Source organism: Mobula hypostoma, chromosome 12 (assembly GCF_963921235.1).
Source record: "Mobula hypostoma chromosome 12, sMobHyp1.1, whole genome shotgun sequence".
Taxonomy (NCBI): Eukaryota; Metazoa; Chordata; class Chondrichthyes; order Myliobatiformes; family Myliobatidae; genus Mobula; species Mobula hypostoma.
In genome coordinates this window covers 61,353,162-61,380,471 of record NC_086108.1, presented here as the reverse complement: position 1 = coordinate 61,380,471, position 27,310 = coordinate 61,353,162, and the positions used below count along the sequence as shown (strand labels likewise).

The window sequence follows — 27,310 nt, the reverse complement described above, 5'->3', positions numbered from 1 at the left end:
TGTTGTGCGGTAGCAGTACAGTGCAAATCATAAAATATTATAAGTTATAATAAGAAATATAAAGATAATAAACAAGTATTGCAAAAAGAGGACAAAATAGTGAAGTTGTGTTCATGAGTTCAGGGACTGTTTAGAAACCTGATGGAAAAGGAGAAGAAGCTGTTCCTAGAACATTGAATGTGTGTCCTTGGGCTACTGTACCTCCTCCCTGATGGTAGTACTGAGAAGAGAGCATGGCGTAGATGATGGGGGTCCTTAATGATGGATGACGCCATCCTAAGTCATTGTCACTTGAAGATGTCCTCAATGATAGGGAGGCTAGTGCTCATAATGGAGCTGGCTAAGTTTACAACCATCAGCTTCTTCTTGGGCCCTTAGCTTCCAGTGGAGCTTAGGCCCTTGATGAAGTCCCATCTCCATCATCCACAGTCGATGGTATGTTTGGAGCTCATAAATATTTCTGTAATCCACTGCACAGGGGATTGGCCTGTACAGCTTCATCTGAACCCTGTTGACCAGCCTTATCTCTCCCAGTTCTCACGACAGGGACGCGGGGTTGGACTTCAAGAGGCTACAGCTTTCTGCAGCTTTCAGAAAGCATTCAGGAGAATTGTGTGTGCAATGTTGTTATACCTGATAAACAAAACAATTCCTCAAACATTACTTGGTTACAATCTGTAATTGTTTTATTAGTTCTTTTTGTGATAGTACCCCTAATTTAACAACCACGAGGGAAATTACAGCATACAACATAATATTATCATAAATGCCTATGCTGAGTTGAATATATTGATTAATATTCGGGAGATATGGTACAATTCCAGTGAATTTCTCTACTGCCCTTGCAGTGCAAATATACAAAGTTATACACTTGCTCAAAAATCACCCAAGATGGAAATGTCCTTTAGGGTTTTTAATAAGATCTTACTTGTGAAACTGCAGCAAGTTAAGTAAAATGTGTATTAAATTCCATACAAAATCACTACGCCCCTGATATACTAGTGCTGTTGATTATTCTCACAACTGCTGTTAACCAAGGTAATACACACACCCAGAACTTCAAATCTATGCCTTGTCAACAAAAGTAACTCATGGTGCAACGATACCTTAACAGTGATAAATGATAAACATTACACTTCCTTCAGAATATAGTATATCTGCTAAATGTTTACTGATATTAATAAAACTTAAGGCTGACAGATATTGCTGTTTCAAGGGCAAACAAAAAGGGAATGGAGATGGATGTCTTTCCACCATGTGTTTCAAATAAAAATCCAAATTAACCCGTGCAGAAAATGATATTAAAAAACAGCCAGATAGTGATGTTCAGACAAAATGTACTGCATATGAGAAGAACTGTGTCTCTAGAGGCCAGGACAATCTCATTTCATAAATGTGTAACTATTATCGCCCTGCTGGTCTTGTTAGAATTTTACTGGGCAACCCTGGTGAGACCAAAATCCTACAAAGAATGAGTGTTAAAGTGACGCTTCTAACTACTGCTGCAGAAGGAGAGCTTCAAAAAACTCATTGTTGGAAATCACTTTGATAAAGCAAAATAGAACAGGTCAGAACTATAAATATTCTCAAGAAAAATGTTAAGAATACCGAAGTGGATCAAAGAGAACTTCCTTGATACCAGGGGCGTATTCAAGCTTTGTCAGCAGTCATTGATAATTCAGACTTGCTCACTTGGCGTCAAACCACTTAACAGGAATATTTTGCCCTCCGTAACGGGATTAAGGAGGTTTGCGATATCTGTTCCAGTCGGTGGGTTTCTAAGCTGCTGGAGATGGATTAAAGGATTTTTAGTGCAAGAACATTTTGAATAACCTGAGTTATTTGTCCATACTACTGCAATTGCCTTCTCTGAAAGTTCACATTTCATTTACTGCATACCTATACTTCATTAGTGCCCATTTAATTTTGATCATATACAGAGAAGTACAGATAATTCAGATATATTAGTATCCAGGTCATTATCAATATGAACAGAGGCCACAAGGAAGGACCGCAGCTATATATGGGTACACACTCGACTGTTACAGTGTTAGTTCAAAAGCCAGGTACATTATTCCTGAATAAGGAAGTGACCACAGACTGTGATTAACGTCTGTGACCTTTGTCTATCATTGTGTGATTATTCGCAATATGCAGTTCAGAAGTTGGGAGCATGGACTCTGGAAACATATTTCTTCATTAAGCTGTACAGAGCACAGCAATTCTCTCAATACTGATTCGTTAGAGAAGTCAAGGGTGAAGCCTAGAAATAGATTTCTGTATTAAAGTTGATTCAAATATAAATGACAGCAAATAAATATTCTTTAGATATTGTAGTGCAGAGGATAAGTAGCCTTTCTCTGAAAATACTTTTTATAAAATAAGATGGCATTTTTAGTTTGGAGGAATAATGATCCTAAATAGTGAACTTCAAGCCTATTCGCTTGTGTACTTCTGATGTACCTTATTTGACCTATTATAGCCTTTAATTGAAATCTATAAGAAAATACAACAGTATTATCCTTCAACGAAGTTTCTGTAACTGTTTTATCAATATATTTTTTCCAACAAGCGATTTCTCATTAATCATCTTCATCCACTAACAGTTCAATCCCTGTCAAGTAAATGATGGTTGGATGATTTTGAATGCATGAAGAATTGCTTGAAATTTGGAAATGGTTCATTTGAAGGATCTCTAAAGATGGAGCTTGGTATTCTAAAATTTAGGTAAATCTGCAGGAGAGGTAAAAATGACAAAGACTGTACTCGCTATTATGAATATTAATTAGTCCTACTCACTTATTTCAAATCTGATCAGCTCAGCAAAAAAGTGAAGATCTGTCTCAACTCTGTACAGGAATAACTGAAGCATACAGCTTTCCTCAACAGGCAAGCAGTTCAACTTTTTTAAAGTGTTTGGCAGCATTCGAGACTTCATTGCTTCTGCTGACAGGTGTTTTCTCTCTCTTCTTCCAACTAATGTCCTTATAATTCTGGACTCTGCACACACTTTAGCTTGCTGTAGGTCTCTGTGTAAATGGGAGCTGATACCCAGGTTGATGCTCACCACGGTTTGACTTTGAGCTTGAATGATTGCCAGTGCCAATGGAGTTACGAGCAATAGTTTGCCTAGTCAGCAATGGTTTGGCACCTGGACAGGATTTCAGTATATCCTAGACAACAAAAGTAATCAGAGCAAATATCATAACAATCCCTATGGGTATTGGCAAATGATCAGAGTAAAGCGAAGAACTACCGACTGATCAAGCCTGATATTAATATGTAAACAGAGCAGTGTATCACAAAATGATTAACTGAAGATTATATAGGACTCTCTGAAGGTCGACAGTACTGTGGCATATCTCAGCAAATCAGGAGATGTTTTTGATAATGTTCTTAGTGCCAGAACACAGTTGAGACTTTTACAATTTAATAACTAGTGATGTGCTATTGTTTGATATTTTTTCATAGGCATAATGAATACAGTAAGGATGGGTCAAACAAAAACAGAAGATGGTAGAAGCACACAGATGATCAAGTAGCATCCTTTGAGAGATAAAAACAGGGACTGTTCTAACGAACTGGAAAATTGAGAAAACAAAGTTGTCCAGGTTACAATTAAAATTAGGCAGCTAAATTCAGGTGTAGAAAAAAATACAAGGCAAATGAAAAGTTTAAATATGCAGATGCTGGAAGTCTGAAATGAAAACTTGCTTAAAGCACTCAAAGGTCAGAAATGATCAGTGGAAAGAGCTTCAAAGCAGAAATGTTAACTCTATTTATCTTTCCACAGATGCTTCCTGACCTGGTGAATGTTTCAATATTTTGTATTTTTAATAAGAAAATAATATAAATTGAAAGAAAGAAAAGTAAAGCCACATCTGTGGAAAGATTAAAAGAGTACTTACTTGAAATTGCTGAATTCAGTATTATGTCTCAAGGAAGACCAAGTTTCCTTGAGCTTACTTTGGACATCACTGGAGCCAAGTAAAAGGTCACAGACATGGAGATTAATGAGGGACTTGGTTGGAGAATGGTATAAGGTAAGCTTTGTAGAATGAACTGAGTGTTTTGCAAGAGTACAGTCAATGATTTGGACAGAGAACCTTCAACAAGACTTCACCAGTCCTGCTGAAGGGTTCTGACCCAAAACGTCGACTGTACTCTTTTCCACAGATGCTGCCTGGCCTGCTGAGTTCCTCCAGTATGTTGTGTGTGTTGCCTGGATTTCCAACATCTGCAGGTTTTCCCTTGTTTGTGAGTGTTTTGCGAAGCATCATACGGTTTCTCCAGTGTAAAAGAGATCTGCAGCCTGAGTGCTGATTGAAATGCATTAAATGAGGGAAATACAAATGAATCACTGCTTCACTTGAAAGAATTGTTTGAGCCCCTGGATGGAGGAGAGTGAAGAGCTCAAAAACAAAGTGTTGCATCTCCTGCAGTTACATGGAAAAGTGTCATTCAAAGGAGGGGACTGGAGTTGGTTGGTGGAAATGGAAAAAAGCAAGTTCGGACTCTCAGAGTGAATTGCATTTGCAGCGTGATGAAAGGGAAGGGAAAGAATGGAAGATATTTCTGGAGCTCAGACCAGAAGAGTACAGGCTCGAGGAGACACAATTAAAAGATCTGACAAATGTGATAAAGAGTAAGTCATGGTAAAGGAAAGAAGAGGATGTGGTGGGAATTTTCATCATCAAAGCGAACATGACAGGGACAGTTTATTTCGGATTTTCAACATTACAGTTTTGTTGCAAGCATAATGATGTGGTCTGTAACCTGCGGACCAAGATGGTCAGTCTTGTATTCTTTCAAGTTTCCAACTCATGTTAACAACTTACCACCTCCAATCTTATCCTCCCATTCAGAGAAGTGGCCGAGTCAACCTCTGAAACAATGGTTTTCTTTCACATGGGTACTCTACTGCTTTGTGACCTATTGGATAAAGATAGAAAAGGGTCTTTCTCTACCTCTCCTTCTCATTTGTTTATCCTGTATGTCCCTCTTTCTCTCTTTCTATCCTCTTCCCCCACATAAATATCTCAATCACTGTCAATAATCGTATTATCAGAACTGAAAATTTTAGAGCTGTATAGCTTTTGAAAAAAAATGAGAAAAATATAAATGACGAAAATATAAAAGGATGAATGACTGAATGGGAAAAAAAAACAAGGTAGACGTAACATGCCCATGTCTAAATGTTCTGAGCTAGGCACAGCTTCTTCCTCTTTATGCTTTTGCTGTAATATGCCAAGTCAAGTATTTGACTTGATTACTACTGACCTTCTTCAAGATCTGCCTGATGATGACAGTGCTGTGAGCAGGTATACTAGAGGTTGTTTGAATTATCATGAGGTGATCTTCCTTCTGGAGAGGAAATGGCTTGCTCTGAGTTCACTTCAGAACTGCTTCAATAGCTGTTATTAATTTCATGCTATCAGGTTTTTCTTAAAGAAAGAACATTTCTCTGATTAGGCAGGCTTCTGTTTGTTTGCAAAAGAGCAAATATTGAATTCAGTAGCCAATGCTCTTGGGTTTAGTATTTTACAATGTCAATGTACCTGTCAAATCTCAGAGTCCTTACCGAGCCTTTCTTCCACTTCTACTAGCAATTAGGTTTTCTGTTCAGTAATCAAGAGAGGTTTAATTGCTCTGTTCTTTGGCTTGCTACCCCTTTCTCTCCGTGCAGTTTGCACTTTGCTTTAGTCTGCATCATAATTTTATCAGTCTTCTGTGGAGACACTAAGAAAATTTCAACCAGAAGAAAACATCATTAAATGAAGGAAGGTCTCAGGTAATGTACAGTCGCTGCAAAAACGTGTCACCCCAAAAGCTGCTTTCCTTTTTCAAGTCTATCCAATTTCACATTTTGCTGAATTTCCTTCAAATAAAAGGCAGCCTTTCTGTTCTTAAGGACTTAGTGTGTACATGAGCAGTTCAGATTTAATTGAGTTGAGTTTTTGAGTGGAAAATTATATCTGGAGTGATGAATAGTTGGTGAGAGAAATGGAGCAGAGAGAGAAAGGCTTTTTACTGATAAATTGAATACTGCTCTAAACTTCACAGCCAGGGTGACTACTTGAGTGCAGTTCCTACATTTTCAGCCTGTAAGTGGAGCATCAATTAAGTTCATTTTGGCTTAAAATAATTACACTGAGCAATTTCAGTTGTTTGGCAGCCAAAGACAGTGTAAACGTTACACTGAGTTGATTATATGACAATTTCACCTTTGGTATCCCATGCTGTGTTTGTTTCATTCTGGAGCCTGTAAACGCCGTATGGTTGTTTAAGTACGTCATTAAACTGAACTGGCTCAGGCACACACAATGGAGTTAAAAAGCAAAAATTGCAAGTGCTTAAAGTCTGTAATGTAAACTCAAAATACAGATGCTAGAAACCTGAAGAGTTTGCCTAATTCTTTGGGCATGATTTTCGTCATTTTGTCATGTTCGGATTGATGGTCAGCCTACCACAGGGATTAAAGCTGGGGCTTCAACCATTTATGATCTATCAAGATGACAAAAGAAAGAAGTCAATTCTCATAACCGATGTTATGCTAGATGAATTAGTAAATTGTGAGGGATCACAAGAAGTCTGCAAAGAAGTATGAGGACAAGGTGTACAGTGTGATAAAATGTGAGATTATCCACTGTAGAAGAAAGAAGGATTACAAATGTGAGGAGAGGCATTATATAGAAGAATACTCTTCCAGAAGGGGTACAGGAGCAGAGGGACCGAGAGGGGCTATTTATAATTTACCATTAGAAAGGCAGGAAATCATGCTGAACGTTTCATATACTGATCTTATTCAACTAATGGTTTTCAAATTCTGCTTACCAAATTATAGGAAGACATTAGAGAGGATTTATAAAAGGTTAACTGAATGGTTGCTGGAATGAGGGACAACAGTCACATCTTAGATTGGAGAGGCTGGACAGAGCTGATAGAAGCTGTTTTCTGTTGGTGGAATGTTAGAGGACTAGAGGTCACTAACATTAAATAAAGAGAAGAGAATCCCTTTGATGTTGTGAAAAACATTTTATCCAGCCTATCTTTGGAATCTTGAGTGCCTGTCAATGTACATGCAGCAGCCTCTACTGCGACCTTCAGGAAGGAATTGGATAAATATATTTTGAAGATAAACTTGCAAGACTCAAGAGAAGGCCTGGTGGTTTTAAACTTGAGAATTACTCTGGTTGAGAGCCAGCATGATAGGATGTGTCAAATGACACCCTTCCATGCTGTGATCATTCAATATACTCTGAGTATAAAAGCAGGCAAGTTTTGACACAACTTTGCAGGGTGCTGGTGAGACTACCCTGGAGACTGTCAACAGAATTGGTCTCGCATTTAAGGAAGGAAGCTCTAGAAGTGATGCAGAGAATATTCGTCAGGTGATACTTTGTAGGTTGGATCAACATTCATGGGAGTTTAGAAGCATGAGAAGTGATCTTATTACAAAATATAAGATTCTGACGAGTACTGGTAGGGCGGATAATGAGAGGACATTTCCCTAACTGTGAGTACCTAGAACTTGGGCCATGATTATCTAGAGAAGTACTCTCTTCTCTTTATTTATTATCGGTGACTTCTAGTCCTCAAACACTTCACCAACAGAACTTCAAGTACTATTGGTCTACCCCATCAGCAAGTTCCTCATTGGCGGAGTCGCTAGGTTTGTGCACAGAGTCGGAGATGGTGCGCGAAGGCAGTGGTCAGTTTAACAGTGAGTGATTGTCTTGGTCATTTTTCTTGTGATCTCAAGACCCAGTTGGATACTGGTAATGTGGAATGCTACAAGTCTGGGTCACTGGTTTATTGGTGGGGCCCATGGTAGGGGAACTGCGTGGCCTCAGTGGCAACATGGACCAGGCCTCCTGCCACAGTGCTGCCTGTTTGCACCCACCCAAAAGACAGGCGTCAGAGTCCATACCTGGAGGCAGTCTGGCTCGGTGTCCATGCTGGCATCGGTGCTGCCCGCCAGTGTTCACTTGGTGGAAGACAAGCTGAGTTACGTTTCTCAGCAAATTGCTGTGGGCTTGCTCTTTGCAACAACATTCTTGGGCTCAGGGACCTGGGCTATATTATTTCTGTGTGGCTGTATCTTTACTGCTATCTTATATGAGCTGTATGTGCCTTGTGCTGTGTATGACTGCTTTTGGACCTTGGCCCCTGAGGGACGCTGTTTCATTTGGCTGTATTCATGGGTATTCATATGTATTTGAATGACAATTGAACTTGAACTTTATCTTGAACTTAAAATATGGGATTGTGCATTTCAGATGAGGGATGAGGAGGAACCTCTTCCCTCAGGTAACCATGAATCTTTGCAATTCTCCACTTCAAAAGTTGTGGATCCAAAGGTTTTTTTCAATGGATTCAATGCAAAAACTGACAGAAAATTACATACAAGGGAACTAAGGAGCCAGGGGAGACAAAAGGAAAGTGCTTTTAAAGCCAAGATTAGATCAACCAAGATCTTATTGAAAACAGAACAGGCTTGGCAAAAGTGAGAGGGCAACTGGCCTGTTCTGCTTCTATTGCTTTACATAGAGAACACAGAATAGCACAGCACAATACAGGCCCTTCGGCCCACAATGTTGTGCCGACCCTTAAACCCTGCCTCCCATATAACCCCCCACCTTAAATTCCTCCATACACCTGTCCAGTACTCTCTTAAACTTCACTAGTGTATCTGCCTCCACCACTGACTCAGGCAATGTATTCCGCGCACCAACCACTCTCTGAGTAAAAAACCTTCCTCTAATATCCCCCTTGAACTTCCCACCTCTTACCTTAAAGCCATGTCCTCTTGTATTGAGCAGTGGTGCCCTGGGGAAGAGGCGCTGGCTATCCACTCTATCTACTCCTCTTAATATCTTGTATATCTCTATCATGTCTCCTCTCATCCTCCTTCTTTCCAAAGAGTAAAGCCCTAGCTCCTTTAATCTCTGAGCATAATGCATACTCTCTAAACCAGGCAGCATCCTGGTAAATCTCCTCCATACCCTTTCCAATGCTTCCACATCCTTCCTATAGTGAGGCAACTGGAACTGGACACAGTACTCCAAGTGTGGCCTAACCAGAGTTTTATAGAGCTGCATCATTACCTCGCGGCTCTTAAACTCTATCCCTCAACTTATGAAAGCTAACACCCCATAAGCTTTCTTAACTACCCTATCTACCTGTGAGGCAACTTTCAATGATCTGTGGACCTGTACCCCCAGATCCCTCTGCTCCTCCACACTACCAAGTATCCTGCCATTTACTTTGTACTCTGCCTTGCAGTTTGTCCTTCCAAGGTGTACCACCTCACACTTCTCCAGGTTGAACTCCATCTGCCACTTCTCAGCTCACTTCTGCATCCTATCAATGTCTCTCTGCAATCTTCGACAATCCTCTACACTATCTACAACACCACCAACCTTTGTGTTGTCTGCAAACTTGCCAACCCACCCTTCTACTCCCACATCCAGGTCATTAATAAAAATCACGAAAAGTAGAGGTCCCAGAACAGATCCTTGTGGGACACCACTAGTCACAGTCTGAATGTACTCCCTCTACCATGACCCTCTGCTTTCTGCAGGCAAGCCAATTCTGAATCTACCTGGCCAAATTTCCCTGGATCCCATACCTTCTGACTTTCTGAATACGCCTACAATGTGGAACCTTGTCAAATACCTTACTGAAATCCATGTAGATCACATCCACTGCACTGCCCTCATTTATATGCCTGGTCAACTCCTCAAAGAACTCTGTCAGGCTTGTTAGACACGATCTGCCCTTCACAAAGCCATTCTGACTCTCGCTGATCAGACCATGATTCTCTAAATGCCCATAGATCCTACCTCTAAGAATCTTTTCCAACAGGTTTCCCACCACAGATGTAAGGCTCACCGGTCTATAATTACCCAGACTATCCCTACTACCTTTTTTAAACAAGGGGACAACATTCGCCTCCCTCCAATCCTCCGGTACCATTCCCGTGGACAACGAGGACATAAAGATCCTAGCCAGAGGCTCAGTAATCTCTTCTCTCGCCTCGTGGAGCAGCCTGGAGAATATTCCGTCAGGCCCTGGGGACTTATCCGTCCTAATGTATTTTAATAATTCCAACACTTCCTCTTCCTTAATATCAACATGCTCCTCACTCATACTGTCCTCACTGTTATCAAGTTCCCACTCATTGGTGAATACTGAAGAGAAGTATTCATTGAGGACCTCGCTCCAGGCACATCTTCCCACCTTTATCTTTCATCGGTCCTACGTTCACTCCTGTCATCCTTTTCTTCTTCACATAATTGAAGAATGCCTTGGGGTTTTCCTTTATCCTACTCGCCAAGGCATTCTGATGCCCCCTTCTTGCTCTCCTCAGCCCCTTATTAAACTTCTTTCTTGCTACCCTATATTCCTCAACTAAACCTCATGTATGCTGCCTTCTTCCACCTGGCTAGATTTTCCACCTCACTTGTCACCCATGGTTCCTTCACCCTACCATTCTTGATCTTCCTCACCAGGACAAATTTATCCCTAACATCCTTCAAGAGATCGCTCAACATCGACCACATGTCCATAGTATATTTCCCTGCAAGAACATCATCCCAATACACACACACAAGTTCTAGCCTTATAGCCTCATAATTTGCCCTTCCCCAATTAAAAATTTTCCTGTCCTCTCTGATTCTATCCTTTTCCATGATAATGCTAAAGGCCAGGGAGCAGTGGTCACTGTCCTCCAGATGCTCACCCACTGAGAGATCTGTGATCTGACTCAATTCGTTACCTAATACTAGATCTAGCATAGCATTCCCCCTAGTTGGCCTGTCAACATACTGTGACAGGAATTCATCCTGGACACACTTAACAAACTGTGCCCTGTCTAAACCATTGGAACTAATCAGGTGCCAATCTATATTAGGGACGTTAAAGTCACTCATGATAACAACCCTGTTATTTTTGCACCTTTCCAAAATCTGCCTCCCAATCTACTCCTCGGTATCTCTGCTGCTATCAGGGGCCTATAGAATATTCCCAATAGAGTAACTGCTCCCTTCCTGTTCCTGACTTCCACCCATACTGACTCAAAAGAAGATCCTGCTATATTACCCACCTTTCTGTAGCTGTAATAGTATCCCTAACCAGTAATTCCACCCCTCCTCCTCCCCTTTTTCCCCCTCTCTAACCCTTTTAAAGCACTGAAATCCAAGAATATTGAGAATCCATTCCTGCCCTGGTGCCAGCCAAGTCTCTGTAATGGCCACTACATCATAATTCCATGTGTGTATCCAAGCTCTCAGTTCATCACCTTTGTTCCTTATGCTTCTTGCATTGAGGTACACACATTTCAGCCCTTCTACCTTCCTACCTTTACACACTTTATTCTACATCTCTTTCCTCAAGGCCTCTCTGTATGTTAGATCTGGCTTTACTCCATGCACTTCTTTCACTGCTCTAACGCTCCAGGTTCCATCCCCCTCGCAAATTAGTTTAAACCCCGCCCCCGAACCATGCCAGCAAACCTACCTGCAAGGATATCGCTCCCCCTCGAGTTCAGGTGCAACCCATCCAATCTGTAAAGGTCCCACCTTCCCCAGAAGAGATCCCAATGATCCAAAAATTTAAAACCCTGCCCCCTGCACCAACTCCTCAGCCACTTTACATTATGATGCAAAGTAGAATTCTAAGAATATCCTGTAAAAGGTCATACTTGAGCAAAAATAAAAGAACATTACTCATGGGTAAAGCAATGAGCGTTGCTAAACAGCACACTTACCTTTGACTTCTTGTCGATTGATGTACAATTACTGCAAACGGAGGTCAGTAGTGCATGAGTGACTGTGAATCAACTCACGTAGCAGGATGGAAACACGGATGATGTAAGCTTATTAATTTATTTTACAATCATATAATTAGAATGTTATTATAATCCATACTTCAGAAAGTCACTTTACACTGCAGATCACAAAATACAAATGATACTCAAAACTATAGTTTGAATAACAATTTTGTTCGTATGTAATACCCTATGAATTACATCGTGCAAAATTTCATGGCATTGTTGCAATAATGATTTCACTAATATGCAATCAATGAGATTTCGTTTCCATCTATTTTCCTGCATATCGTGCTATTCCACTTCAGATGAGTCTACTTCTAAACTAAGCAATTTAGGAGAGATTTGAATAAGTAATGTGAAGTGAAGGTTGCTGCAAACTGAGATACTTGACTTGTTCATTACACTATTGTAAGATACACCTGGCTGATATGAGTTAATATTTAATGCAATATTCTCAGTTTATATGAAATAATCAGAAAAGGTTAGCAGGTCAGACAGCATCTGTGGAGAGTGAAATCTTTCACCAGAACTGGGAGAAATGTTTTAAGAATCAGAGGCGAGGAAGATGTATATATGCTTGGGGTTCAGGAGAAGGTAGAAAGAAAGAAAAGGAAAATAAGTGAGAGGGAAGATGGCAAAGGCTGCTTAAGTAACAAAAATGATTTTCTGTGGTTGATAAAACCACAGAAAATCCTGAAAGAGCTCAGCAAGTCAAGCAGCATCTGTGCGGAGAGAAGTGCAGTTAACGTTAATTTTGTTTTTGGTTTAGGATGCCGTTGGACTTTCTGGATACTTCCAGCATTTTCTATTTGTATTGCTGAATGAGACAAGACACAAAAGGTGGGCTCAGAAAAAGTTTTAGAAAAGGACTGTGTGTTATGAAATGTTACAAATGTTTTCCCCTTTGTGTTAGGAAATAGTTCCTTTGCATGTGTTTTCCTGATGTATCTAATGCAGTGGTTCCCAAAGATTGTGGGGTTACTCCCCCTTGACTCCCAGACCACGTCCCCAGCAAGCCCTTCTCCCTTTCAAGCTATTACATAAAAATTATGAGGAACTTTGATTTACAATGCACAGTGAAAGAAAATAGAAACTGAAAATTCAAAGACAAATAATTGCAAAAATTATTCAAATCTATTTAAAGCTACAGTAAAAGCAATTTTCATCCACAATTTTAGAGCGTAGGTTAGTTGTCCAACTATTCACTACCTCATTGCTTTTTCACCTTTCATTGAAATGGATAGGCTTGGTGCAGCTTCTTAACATCAGGCTGAAGGAGTCTCAGATTCCCACATTCAGTATATATAGTCTGTTTCATTGCTTTAAAAGAAGCTGGGTGACTGCACAGAAACCACGCTTCACTAAATCTGATGTTGGAAAGGCAATAAAAAACATTTTGACCTTTTTCCATAGAGCAGGATAGTCTTGATAAGTTTTTTTTAACCTTAGCTTCAGCTCAGTCATTTTGGAGCATGATCAGTTCTTCCTTCATCCTACCTGTTAATTCTTCTTTTAAAGTGCTTAATTACCCAATCTGGAATTTGGATCAAGAGAAGATCCTGAAATCTCTCTGACATGTCTTTATGCAGCTCACCCAGGTGGTCACAGTATACTTGAAGATAATCATCTGTTAATTCTCTTTCAACTGAAAAAGGCTCAGAAATAGGAAACGGTCACAACCACCAATGCTACACTTAAATAAGATTAAGTGCAGAAATGTGGGGCAACTGATCTGGCTTTGATAAGATTCATATAATTTCCTTGTAATGGAAGATTGATTTCATTAAACATTGCAAATAATTCTGACAAGTAAGCAGTGTCATGCCTAACATTCTTGAATTGATTACTGAATGAAGCATTTGAATCTTCAAAGGATTTTATCACAGTTTCAAAAAGCACATTAAAGTGTCTCAGGCAGTTTCTTTTTGAGAGCCATCTGATTTCTGTGTTCAATAGCAAGCGTTCAGACTGTTCATCATTCTCAATACAAACCTCTTGAAATAGTCGAGAAATGAGATCATGGGACTTGATTTTATTTACCACTGTGTGAGCAGTATTTAATGCTTTGTGCGGCCAATCACTTAGTCTTTGTGACAAGATGTTGCCTGTGAATTACACAATGAGTAGTAAATGTTTTAGGTACAGTTTTTTTCAGGTAAGTATTAACTCCATAATGGCGTATTGGTGAGTGGACTGTCCTCCTTCTTGAAAAATTGCTCAAGAACCTGAAATATTGACTCCCATTTTGTACCTTTTTAGTTCCCTTGCAAATAACAATTCTTGAATCTTTTATGAAGCAAACATTCACTGCCTGACAAAGTTGATTCACTCAAATGTAGAACAAATTTTGTTGTCCTAAATATGTTGCACAATGTGTCTCCCATATTCTCAGGCATTTCATTTATTCGTCTTTGAACAGAGTTGTAACTGAGTGGAATTGATTTAATTATTTGGTCTGGTGATTTACACAAAACTTACTCAGAACCTCCCTTACTGCTGGCAAAATCAGTTCTTCTCCAATTGTATTGTCTTTCTAGATGTATCAATGAGCAATGAGATGTTGTATGAAGCACACAAACCATTCCTGTTTAGTTGTAAAGACTGGCAAACATGTCTTTAAGTGTATTCGGTTTCTAAAAGTTTTCACAAGGTGACTGATGGTAATCCAAGTTCTTGTTTACTTTATCCGAATGTATTCTCTTCAAATGTTCAATAAGCCTGGACAGTTTCATCACTGCATTTGGAAAACTACTTTTCACACAACAAATACATTGGTGGCGGTTGGTTGCTTGGTGCTGGTATAAATCCATACTTCAGATACTCCACACTGTATTGGCTACACTTCTTTTTCATTTTGGATTAACTGCCACAGTCATTCACCTATTGTTTAATTCCTCCCTCAAGTGCTGTGATAAAGAAAGGGGAGAGTTATGAGTCATCATATCTCAGGCAACTCCTGACTCTCTGTCTTGAAGGTACATAATGTGTGACCACGATACCTTTGTTAGGTTGTAGGCTAGAGAAATGCAGTCAAGACCATTTGAAATGGGAGAATCAAACTTACCCCATTGAGTGCCATTTCCTAATTCATAGGAATTGCGTCACTATGTGACTAGAATGTGAGAATCATACTTGCTAACACTGTACTGTAGTATTGAATGGCAATAATGTGGAGTCGGGCCCAGAAATGACATGATTTCTTCCATCCATATTTCTCATTATATGACAATTACAGAAGTGTCACATTGCTTTTCAACAACTATAACACACTTTGAGCAAAGTCTAAGAGAATGGTGGGTTAGCAAGAGATGAGATGATTACATGATCATTGTAATCAATTTTGAGCCACTGAGGATCAAATTCTTATAATAAGTAATTAACTTCTTAAATTAAGGCTGTTAACCTCCAGCTGCACCCCTTGCTACCAACTGCCTCCCTCCATTGCCCTTTTCATCTTTGTTGGCCATCTAGAAACTCCCTTAGATATTGCCCGCTTTGGGAACCATTGATCTCACATCTAGGCAAGAAAACATATGGTAAGATGGTCCAAACAGAAGTTTTGATCAAAATCCCTCAGTCTGAGCTGTATTTCTTTGCTTAGCAGACAGCAAGCTAAAGCAAAATCAAAATCTCTAACATACAAAATCTTTATTGAATTTGAATTAAGGAAGATGATATATAAGTTGAGGAATAAATGGGGGAACTTCTGCCACTTTAGGAATTTATCATCTATTTCAATCCTGACTGCCTCATAGCTTTTTACAAAACCATGATTGAGCTCTTGTAGTTTGCTCACTTTGCAGCAATATAAAGGAGTGCCATGTCTGTCTTCATTGCCTGCATTACCTAGTAAATTGCTTATTTGTCACTTTTGAATAAATAACATCAAGGCAAGGCCCTTTCCATTTTAACAGCCTTATGACCTCAGTACCCATAGTGATCCCCCTCATCTTTGTTGTTGTGATGTTTGCCGAGCTTGGCAATTAGCCAGTAGAGGTGACATTCTCAGTGCACAGTTGTTGGTGTCTATCTCTGGAAGTGCTCGTGTTTATATAGCGTCTTGTTTACTTGTCTCAGTTCTGATTGGCTACCCCTTCAGTTGACCTTTGAATTCTATTGGCTTGGATTTATTTGGCCCTGAGGGGTTTGTAGATGACGTCCATTTCAGTATGTTTGTTTACAGAATTATTATAAGAGAACCACACTTCTAAAAATTCTTGTGGCTTCCTTGAGTTTGCCTGCGCCAGAACCACCGTAGTGTACCAGTTAAAATGGTGTCCTTCTTGGTCTTCATGTACTGAGATTAGCAACAATGGATCATGTCTTCATACCTCTAATTGGTTTTCCTGTACACAAGTTGAGAGTTTACGTCCAATCTGGCCTATGTCTCCCTTCACCTCCTGCCATAAATTTCCTGCACACACTCTTTAAAATTCAATTGGCTGCATGATCTTGGTAGTGGATTTCTTGTGGTTTTTGGGAAGCTGGTGAGGTGATGTTGTTGGGAGATTATGCAATACATCCCCTACGCAGGAGGTTCTCACTTTTTGTTCCACAAATCTGGAGGCTAGAACATTTGACGAAATGGCTGGCACGTCTTCTAGCATGGTATTCAAGTTTAGGTCTATATTTTCAGAAACAATCTTTCTGTTCCTATCCAAAATTGGAATGCAAATTTCCCTGGTTTAGATGTCACAGATATCTGACTTCACTTGGACTCTGCCCTGGGCCAGTTGACAGCTGGCATGCATACCTGTTCTTATCACGGTCAGTATAAATACTGGCAGGGCCATTGCATAATTAACACATAGGTCCAGTACAATTATGCTCATAAATTAAATTTCATCATTTTTCAATGTGCTATCACCATTGCATTTTCCACTAATTGAGTTCTCTGTAAAATTTCCTAAACTTCTTCGATTTTATCTACCTCTGATAACTTTTCATCTGTTTCTTTCCCAAAACAGTAACTCTGACTTGAAAGTGTTCAAAGAATAGTTCTACTTCCATTTGAGGAAGAAAGTTGCAAAATTCACCTTTCCATCAACTCCATTTCCCACATCTACTTCCCTATACCCTTTCTCTCTCCAATGCCATTCAGCTCCCCGCTAAACTGCCCTCTTTCTCTCCTCTTGGGTTTCTCTTCCTTGCAGAGGTGCTCCCATTAAATAACAAAAATCAAACTGGCACAATGCACTCCTTGTTCTTCCAAAACTGTCCCACAACTGCACCTCTGAGTTCCAATTTATAATACCGTTGATGGAATTGGGTATTTTCCTAATAGAGTTGCAATCAGGAGTGCTTCTGATGTTGGAAAAATACTGATAAACTAATTGGAACTGGGCACAGAAATGCCTGCATCAGTTTCCCAGTCGGCACTTTTACAAGGAAGTAAGTGCTGGACTAATATTAGTCAAATTAATTCCATTTATCTGGTTTGCACATCATATGGGAGCTTGTGATCCAATTTCTAAGTAATGGATTTTGTGGAACTATTTCTAAGACTTGATGTCCTATGACATGTCAGATGAGGACAGCCACTTGCCACTAATAGTAAATTTACTTGAAATTGTCTGAAACCAACTCATTTGCTGAATTTACAGCAGGTTAGAAAGTAGCAGATTCCTACATGGAAGAATTAGCAAAGACAGCCTGTGCTTAATGGCTTAAGAAGGTGTTGGGGAAGATAATCGAAAGCTTGGCTCATGATTCCTGTCGTGGGAGGCAGAATTGAGTGACCAAGGAGATAGTTTAAAGTGGAGAATAAACCACTTTCTTTAAATTCCAGGAAGATTTGGAAGCAGTAAGCAATTTGGGCAGATAAGAGCAGGGCATACTGGTATTCTCCATGATCCAGCCTGATTCAACAGTGAATAATTCAACTGGTTGAAAGTTCAAGGTAAATTTGTTATCAAAGTACATACATATATGTCACAATATACAGCCCTGAGATTCATTTTCTTGTAGGCATACACAGTAAATACAAAACAAACAATAGGATCGATGGAAGACTGCACTCAACAAAACAGACAAACAACCAATTTGCAAAAGACAACAAACTGCAAATACAAAATAAATAAATGAACAATCAATAAATAGCAAGAACATTAAATGAAGACTCCTCAAAAGTGAGTCCATGGGTTGTGGGAACAGTTCGGTGATGGTCCTCTATACCTGTTTAAGCTAGTGTCCGTTAGGTAAGAAAAGCCAAACTAGGGGATACAGCCAAAGTGAAAAAGAGATAATTGTTATAGTAGAATTTTTTTTCTCCTACACGATATCCAACTTCACTGTACACTTTAAAGATCTATTCAAAATGTCAGCAGCCAGCATGAGGACCAGCCGTCCCAGCCCAGATCTCCTTTTTAGTTCTGGTTAATATTGGCAAGGGGTGACACGAGAAGCTCATTATGTGGGTTACTGCATGCTCCTCAGGAATTCCAAAGCATTACGTTGTTTTCCTACATTACAAAAACTAAGCCTTAAACGAAGGTTATAAAAGATGCAGCTGCAAGGTCAATATCTATACAAAACCAACAAGCAGAATAATTTATTCACATTGATATTCCTCTAGAGTTTTGGTACAGCACATTGTCATTTCATTGTGATGGTGAAGAAGATAAATGAGTGAACTGTAAAACACAGACACAAATCTACGGGCATATTTCAAACTACATGTAATGTATCTTACATCAGACATGCAGATATTTCCACTGGAAGCAGGAACCAAAGGGATAGTTTTGCAAGAACCTAGATTTCACCATAAAATTCACATTTTGAGTTTCAACTGGATAAAACTACATCTGAGTGTACTTTAGAATGAATAATCCACCTCGAATTCTTCCAAGCAATAAATAGGTATTTTGGATTCTAGTGGTTGTTTCTGAATGTTCAAATTGTTTTACAGAATTTTTTTATTATTGCCAATATATGTATCTCAATGTTGTTATTTTTTTCAAATATAAGAAATATAGCCTGTTGGTACCGATCAGTAGATGTGACAGGAAGAACAGAGGGTATAATAGTAACAGTACAGCACAAGATCAGATAAGCGTAAGGAAAAATAATGCTAAAATTATCTTTAAAAATGGATGAATTGGTCCTGCAAATGGAGATAAATGCGTTTAATCTATTAGCCAGAGCTGTAAGATGACCAACACAATGAACATTTGAGGGTGCATGACATTTCAAAAAGAGGGAAAGAAAAAGTGGGGGTGGAGCTTTTGAGAATGAAGGACACCAGGACAAAAGTGAGAAAAGATCTTGCTTTAGAAGATTAGGAAGTCTAATCAGATCGGGTAGAAACAATGAATAATATCGAGCAACAATCACTTGTGTGAGTAGACACCTAATAGTACTTATACTGCTGGAAAGAGCATCAAGTGAGAAATAATGATAGCAAAAGTAATGCAATAATAATGGTGAGCTTTTATCTTTATATAGACTCAGCAAATTAAATTTTCGAAGGCGGCCTTGAGGACAAGTTCATGGAATGCATTCTAAAAGGATTAATATAACAAATTGTTGTGAGCCCAGCAAACAGACAACTTTAAATCGGTTCATTTATAATGAGAAAGGGTTACTTGGTAATCTAAAGGTAATCGATTCTCTGAAAAACTAATATCTTAATATTACAGAATTTCACAACCGATCTAACAAACTTGAGTCCAAAACTAGAAACCTTAACTTAAATAGCCAATCACGTAATGAGGGCAATAATGTCTACAGTACTTGAGGAATTTGTACTTCAATGAACATGTTAAGAAATATTTCATAGTTCTCAACAATGGTACATGCCTTTCAGAGATTAAAAGTTCCAGATCAGAAATTATCTATGCACATCTCAGGATGGAATTAAATTGAAAGAACAGACTTATAAAGTCACTAAGAATAGAACTAGGTCTGAAAATGTTCATAATAGGTTCTAGATATGCTGGGAAGATGGGCCAAGGAATGGTAGGTACAACTTAAATCAGACAGTGTAAAATGATGCATTTTGGGAAGTTAAAACGGGGCAGGACATACACGGTGAATGACAGGGCCCTGGGCAATGTTGCAAAACAGGGGAACTGGGGATACAAATAAATTTTTCTCAGAAATTTCTGCTCACCATACTATAAGAAGGATGTGATTAAGCTAGAGGAGGTTCAGTAAAGATTCACAAGGATGTTGTCGTGATTGGAAGAATTGAGTTACAAGAGAAACTGGATAGACTGTGATTATTTTACCTGGAGTGTAGGAGTTAAGAGGTGAGATTACAAAGGTTAATAAAATCATCAGGAACTTAGATAAGGTGAAAAGTCACAGTCTTTTTCTCAAACAAGAGAAAATCTGCAGATGCTAGAAATTCAAGCAACACACACACAATGCTGGAAGAACTCAATAGGTCAGGCAACATCTACGGAAAAGAGCATAGTCGACGTTTCACGCTGATGAAAGATCTTGGTCCAAAGTGTCAACTATATTCTTTTCCATAGATGCTGCCTGACCTGCTGAGTTCCTCCAGCATTGTGTGTGTGTTGCAGTCTTTTTCTCAGAGTAGGTGGATTGAAAACTAGAGGGTATAGGTGACAGGTAAGAAGGGAATAATTTGAAAGGGACCACAGGGGAACATTTTCATACAAGTGATGGTGGATTCTAGAACAAATTTCCAGAGGAAGTGGTTGAACGAGTACAACTGCAATTTTTAGATGTTTAGACAAATACATGGATGGAAATTTTACAGAGAGTTGGATCAAATGCAGGCAAATGGGACTAACCTTGGTCAACATGGAGGAGTTGGGCCAAAGTATCTGTTTCTGTGCTTCATAATTCTAGAGAAGCCAGTGGCTACAGTATTTTGGCATATCAAAAATAACTACAGGTGCTGGAAATCTGAAATAAAAAAGGAAAATGCTGGAAACATTCAGAAGGAGAGGCAGCGTCTGTGGAATGAGAATCAGATTAATGTTTTAGGCCAGAGACCTTTCTTAAGAACTGGGACATCACTTCCCAACATTTTCTGTTATTATGGTATAGATGGTTTTGTGAAAAGCAGTTAATTAATTTCCATATGAAATATTATATTACAAATTAAGAATCTTGGGTTTGAAGATAATATAGCTATTTCAACAGAGAATTAATTAACAAAAAGAAGGGAGTAGTGATAAATGGGTCATTTTCAGATTGGGAGACTAACTAGTCGTGTGTCCTAGGTTCTGATGAAATTTGATATTTAATAACAGAACAAAGTACAAAACATAATACATGCAAGTTTGCACTCAGTACAAAGGTAGGTGGGAAAATAAGTCCTGAGGAGAATACAAAGTGAACTCAAAGCAGTAAAAATGATCGAAGCGAGCGGAGGCGAGGCAGAGTCGAGGGTCGAAGTGAGCAAGGTTAAAATAGAATCATGGTGAGCTGAGGCAAGGCCCATCCACCAAACCGAGAGCAAGGCAAGACCCGAAGTTTGATTGATCTAAGCGCCAGCTGATTTGGAAAGGTCATGTATGGGCTGAAACAGGTGGCGGGATCCAGGCCCAGAGCATATTGAAGTGACAGAGCCCAGGTCATAGGGCGAGGAACGACCCGATGTTTGGATGATTTAAACACTGGGCCTGCTCCATGATGTTTACTCGGCTCTGCGCTGAACTGAGGCTGTGGCCTGTGCTGGGTTTTGCGTCTATGGACTCACTTTCATTCTGAATGTTATTTGTTTTCTTTTATTGTTTGCATGATTCATTTTTTTTTCCTCCCTGCACATTGCGGGGGTTGACTGTCTTCTTTTTAATGGGTTCTTTTGGTTTCTTTGTTTTGTGGCTGCCTGTAAGGAGACCAATCTCAAGATTGTATTGTGTATGCATACTTTGATAATGAATGTACTTTGAACTTTGAAGTAAGAAGCCAAAATAGAGAACAGGTGGAATATAATGAGGGGAAATGTAACATTTTTCACATTCGGAAAATATTAAAAGCTCCATTATCTAAATAGTATTACACAATTGATTATTATTTAAGAAAAAGTAGGGTGGAAAAAGAACCAAAAGATGATACGCAAGTACAGCAAGTAATTAAGAAGGGTAATGGAATGTTGAATTTTATCACAGATGGTCTGAATACAAGTGTAGGGAACTCTTGCTCCAACTTACCAGGGTTTTGCTAGGCCTACATCTAGGCCATGGCATAGAGATTTTTGGTTTTGAATAAACTGGCCTTTCAGAGTGTTTTGCAAAGATTCAAAAATCATGGGATGCGGTTTGACTCGTAATGAAAAATAAAATTTGGTGTTCATAAGAGTGAGAGGTTATTTCATTACATATATTATTCTGAGGGAAAGATAGGGTGGATGTTCTGAGGATATTTTACCTTCAAGAGCATTCTGGAATTTGGGGGTTTGGTTAACTATTTAAGGGTGAAGTGCAGAGGAATTCCTTCTCAAAAAGTTGTGAATCTGTCCATACTGCTGTGGACATTATATTGTTGAGTAAATAAAGAGACAGTAGTCATGGCCAAAAGAGAATAAAGGGCTACAGGCATTGGCCAAGGAGTACTGTAGAATTGAGAACAAATCTGGAATTAGCCATAATCCCATTGCAGGGTAAAGAAGGCTCAAGAAATCATATTGTCTGCGATATGTTCTGTCTCACAGGTTCTTTTTTAAATGAGGTTTAGTTAGAGATACGCTATTATTGTTGAAAACCTTTCCTCTCCTTTTCAATAATCAAAATATAATCTTATAACCCATTTTAGCTTTTTATAATCTAGAGGCACTGCAGTGAAATGATCACACCTTAGACTTCTGACAGGAAATAAGTAAAGCCCATTCTTTCTGCATTATTGCTTATCTTCTAATTTATTGACATTAATCTGGTCAGTAATGTATGCTTTCTTTCGTATTTCTCCAATGATAAAACTACAATGTAATTTTCCCACTTGCATTTTAATTTTCTCTTGCACTGTCTTCTCTCTCTATGACACAAAGCAATGGCTGCTAAAATAAAATTTCCTGTTTTTTTTAAGAACCTTGTTACTACTTTCACTTACAATTTGACTCTATATCAAAGTGCAACATGTAGTATATGAAAAAAAACACCAAAAATAAAAGTCATCTGGGTATTTTGTGTTTGTCCTTCACCAATGATAATGATGGTCAAGCTGCGTCCTCTGTTAAACAGAACTTTCTTTGGTAACAGCATAATGAACATGGTCATACTGATTGCTGCAGTTAATGCAACCTTGCAGGTATGTCACATGGAATAATAAATGGTCTGAGGTTGACAGCAAGGATCACTCACTATTTCATCATCATCATCAAATAAATTCTGATGTGGTTGGATTGCTTTTTGCTGTGTGCTGTAGAATCCTTAGAATATTTTAGTAAGCGCCTTTATCGTGTATTTGTATTTTAAGTGAACACATAGACTCGCTGCTTATAATTAGATGTGTAATCTATTTGTTGATTATTAAGAATAATGAAATACTGTTATATACAAATGAGTCAACGATCAACAGTGATATTTCTGTCCATTGTTGTAGTTTGTGCTTTCCTGGAGAGGTAATGGTATTAATTAACCAAGAATTGTGTTTTCTTGGATGTGCAGCAATGATCTGAATATTAATAAAGAAAATCAAAATATTCTCAACATGATTGGAAAGCAAAGTTTTATTTTATTAAATATTCATTATTAGCTCACACACCATCACTAGTTAGTACATTCTCTTTTACTACGCCCTGTTAGACATTTCTCTATGGTTTTCTTAATTAATTTGTACAAGGTCCTAATTTGATTCTATGCCTTTGCTGAGTTAAATGACCATATCCAAAATGGCAGTGGAGGTATTGTGATTTATCTTAATGCTTCAAAACTTGGAATATTGTAAAATAGATAAAGATAAAGAAGTAACTGGGATCTCTGCTCCTAATTGCTTTTCCACTGCTCAGAATGTGAAGGAACTATATTCACTACTGTTCTGAAAATCATGGTTCCCAATACAGAAGAGGGGAAAGAACAGAAAATCATTAAGTAATTTTATGGAGAATATGGCAATTATTAAAATATAGTTCTAAATACACTGAGTAAAAATGAAAAGAAAAAGAAAAGAAGACCAGAAAAGATATTTGCATACATTAAGATGGATAAATCCCCAGGGCTTGATAGAATCTGTCCCAAGATGCTATGGGAAACAAGAGGGGAAACTGCTGGGGCACTATTGGAGATTTTTTGTATCTTTGCATGGGTGAGGTACCAGATGTCTGGAGGATAATTAATGTTGTTCCGTTATTCAAAAGGGCCAATAGGGATAAACCAAGGAACTGTAGACCAGTGAGCCTTACATCAATTGAAGAGAAATTATTGGAAAAATTGTAGGGGATTCATGTTCATTTGGAAAGGCAGGGACTGATCAGGAGGAGTCAGTGTGATTTTGTGCAGTTGTGAAGATAATAGAGAAAATTGATGAAGGTAAATGTGGTAAGCATAGATTTAGAAAGACTTTTGACCAAGTTCTACATAATAAGATGTTTCAGAAAGTTAAAGCACGTGGAATTTAAGTTGTGATGACAAACTGGATCCAAAATTCCTTGGTGTCCACATTTCCGAGGATCTCACCTGGTCCCTGAACTCCTCCATCCTGATCAAAAAGGCGCAACAGGGCCTTCATTTCCAGCGGAGCATGAAGAAAGCTCACCTCTGTCCCAGGATACTGATGGACTTTTACCACTGTACCATTGAGAGCATACTCACCAACTGCATCTCAGTGTGGTATGGCAATTATCCCGTATTGGACCGCAAAGCACTCCAGCGTGTGGTGAAAACTGCCCAGCGGATTATCGGCACCCAATTGCCCACCATTGAATACATCTGCCATAAACACTGCCTGGACAGGGAAGCATTATCAGGGATGCATCTCACCCTAACCATGGACTTTTTACTCTCCTCCCATCCAGTAGGTGCTACAGGAGCCTCCGCTCCCGCACCAACAGGTACAGGAAGAGCTTCTTCCCTGAGGCTGTGACACTGCTAAACCTCTCATCACAGCGCTAAGCAGTATTGCACCCATATTGTACTGTCTCAGTACTTTTATATTTCTGTGCTGTAGCACTTTTTTATTTGCAGTTATTTTGTAATTAACACTATTCTTTGCATTTCTGGTCAGATGCTAAATGCATTTCATTGGCTTTGTATCTGTACTCGGCTCAATGACAGTAAAGTTGAATCTAATCTAATCTAATCTAAAAATTGGCTTAGTTATAAGAGGCAGAGGGCAAAATAATGAGGGCTATTGATAGAGTAGTCAAAATCTTTTCTCCTAGGGTTGTGGAGTTTTAGGCTAGAGGGCACAGGTTTAAGGCGAGAGGGGGAAATATTGAAGGAGATCTGAGGGGAAATTGTTTCACACATGGGATCTGCCATTCTTTGGAACAAGCTCCAGAAAAATTGGGAGAGGTGGGTACCGTTATGTTAACTGGACATTTGGACAGTTACTTGGATAGGAAAGGATTAGGGAGATTCTGGCAAGTTAGAGTTAGCATTGATAGGCATCACAGTCAGCCCGAACAAGTAGTGCCAAAGGGCCCATTACTGTGCTGCACATCTCAAATGTTAGTTGAACTAAACAGTATTCTTCGAAACAAATACAATCAAAATGAATTGCATGCGAATGTTCTCATTCTTGTAGAAAAAATTATCCCATTTTATGTGTACTCCAAAGTCATAATGTTTCTTCTCTCTTGCAGCCCTCAGCAGAAATAAGTGAAATGTGCTCCCTGGGATAGAAGTGTCTGGACTGGTACCTACTTTCACAGAGTTTTCATAAATGAACCTGAGTGCGACATTGAGCCTGCGTATGCGAAGTGTGTGAAGAGGACAGAGTAATAACTAGGATGTCAACGGAGACAGAAGTTCAACAGGTTGTCAGAGCCGGCACAAGAAAGGAATCCAAAAAGAAAGGTAGGTTCCTGTTGCTTTGCCTGTCCAGGTGGTCTAATTGAGGTCTCACTGTATTAAAAAATAACCCTTAAAGCCGTGATTCACATACTTTACACTGCTGTAAAGCTGCTCTGCCATTCTTAATAATAGTTGTTTTTAAGAAATGGCCTTGTGGATTTAATAATATTTCTAATGTGGAATTTACTAATCTCAGATAGGGAGACGGTGCTAATAAGTGGTCTCGGTGTCACTTATCCAGGCTTAGAAGCAAATCAACCAGATGCCTTGTGCTGGCTGATCTCCAGTGATTACCTGGACTCTGTTTGAACAGTTGAATAAGGTCAAGACTGAACTGAGTTGGGTTGTGCCCTTTATGATTGGTAAGCTTCTCAGTGCTCTGATTCTGGGCTCACATGCAAAGAGCAAAGGTTGTCTGATGTACAAAGGTTGGATGCAATCTCTGGGGCCAAAGCCCAGCCGGCGTGCCTTTCAGGTGGGAAGTTCAGGGAGGATATTGCTTGAAGACAAGCCATCACATTGACTAATTACTTATTGTCCTGGAAGTATGTTATTTTGTGATCTTTTCATAAAGTGATCTTTTCATATAAATGTTGATATATGCTTCTGACCAAATTAGTAATAGTTTGAACCATATGTCCAGAAAATCTTTCAGAGTAAACATGTTTATCTTTTGAACAGTTGAATTAAAAACTGCTTTATATCAAAAACACAAGAGATTCTGCCGATGCTGAAAATCCAGAGTAACACATATAAGATCCTGGAGGAAATCAGCTGGTCAAGCACCATCTATGGAAAGGGATAAACAGTTCACATTTTCGGCTGAGGCCCGTCTTTAGGACTTGAGAAGGGGAAGAAGCCAGTACAGAGGTTAGCAGGAAAGGGAAGACTTTAAGCTAGAAGGGGCACCAGAGAGTGATGGGCAGGTGAGGGGAAAAAAAGATGCAAAGGGAGACTGAGTGGGGAATAAAAGAAAAAGGAAGGGGGGGAGGGGAAAAATTATCAGTGCCCTTCCTTCTTCCCTTTCTCCCATGGTCTATTCTCCTCTCATTTCAGATTCTTTCTACTTCAGCATTTTAATTTTTCCACCTATCACCTCCCAGCTTCTCTCTTCATCCCCTCCCCTTCCAACATGTCTTTGCCTATCACCCTCAAGCTGGAAAGCCTTCTCCTTCCCCATCTTCTTATTCTGGTGTCTTCCCCTTTCCTTTCCTGTCCTGAAGAAGGGTCGTGGCCCAAATCATCAACTGTTTATTCCTCAGATGCTGCACGACCTGCTGAGTTCCTCTAGCATTTTCTATTTGTTATGTTATATCAAAAATGGGATTCACTGTCTGTGAATTTTAAGGGCAAATTAAACTCATCCTGTGGCTGTGTTAAAACAGAATAAATACATTTCCTCTTTTCCTCTGATTCTGTCACTGTGAGTGACCATAGTGGATGAAGCCATTGCCAGGGTCGTTGGTAGATTCGAGTTGCAGTATAACTGCCAAGTGAAATTCAAATAAAGCCCACCATTCAAAATCTACTGGCCATCTGACTGACTGCTTCA

At 39.2% G+C, this 27,310-nt stretch overlaps 1 protein-coding gene across 1 annotated transcript in view; it reads left to right on the top strand.

The window, feature by feature from the left end:
• dab1a (DAB adaptor protein 1a) overlaps positions 1 to 27,310 on the top strand; it is a 350,415-nt gene that overhangs the window by 71,563 nt on the left and 251,542 nt on the right. The window contains exon 2 of the mRNA XM_063063449.1: positions 25,548 to 25,761. Coding sequence (XP_062919519.1) covers positions 25,695 to 25,761 — 67 coding nt within the window. The 5' untranslated portion in view covers positions 25,548 to 25,694. The remainder of the gene's footprint in view (positions 1 to 25,547; positions 25,762 to 27,310) is intronic.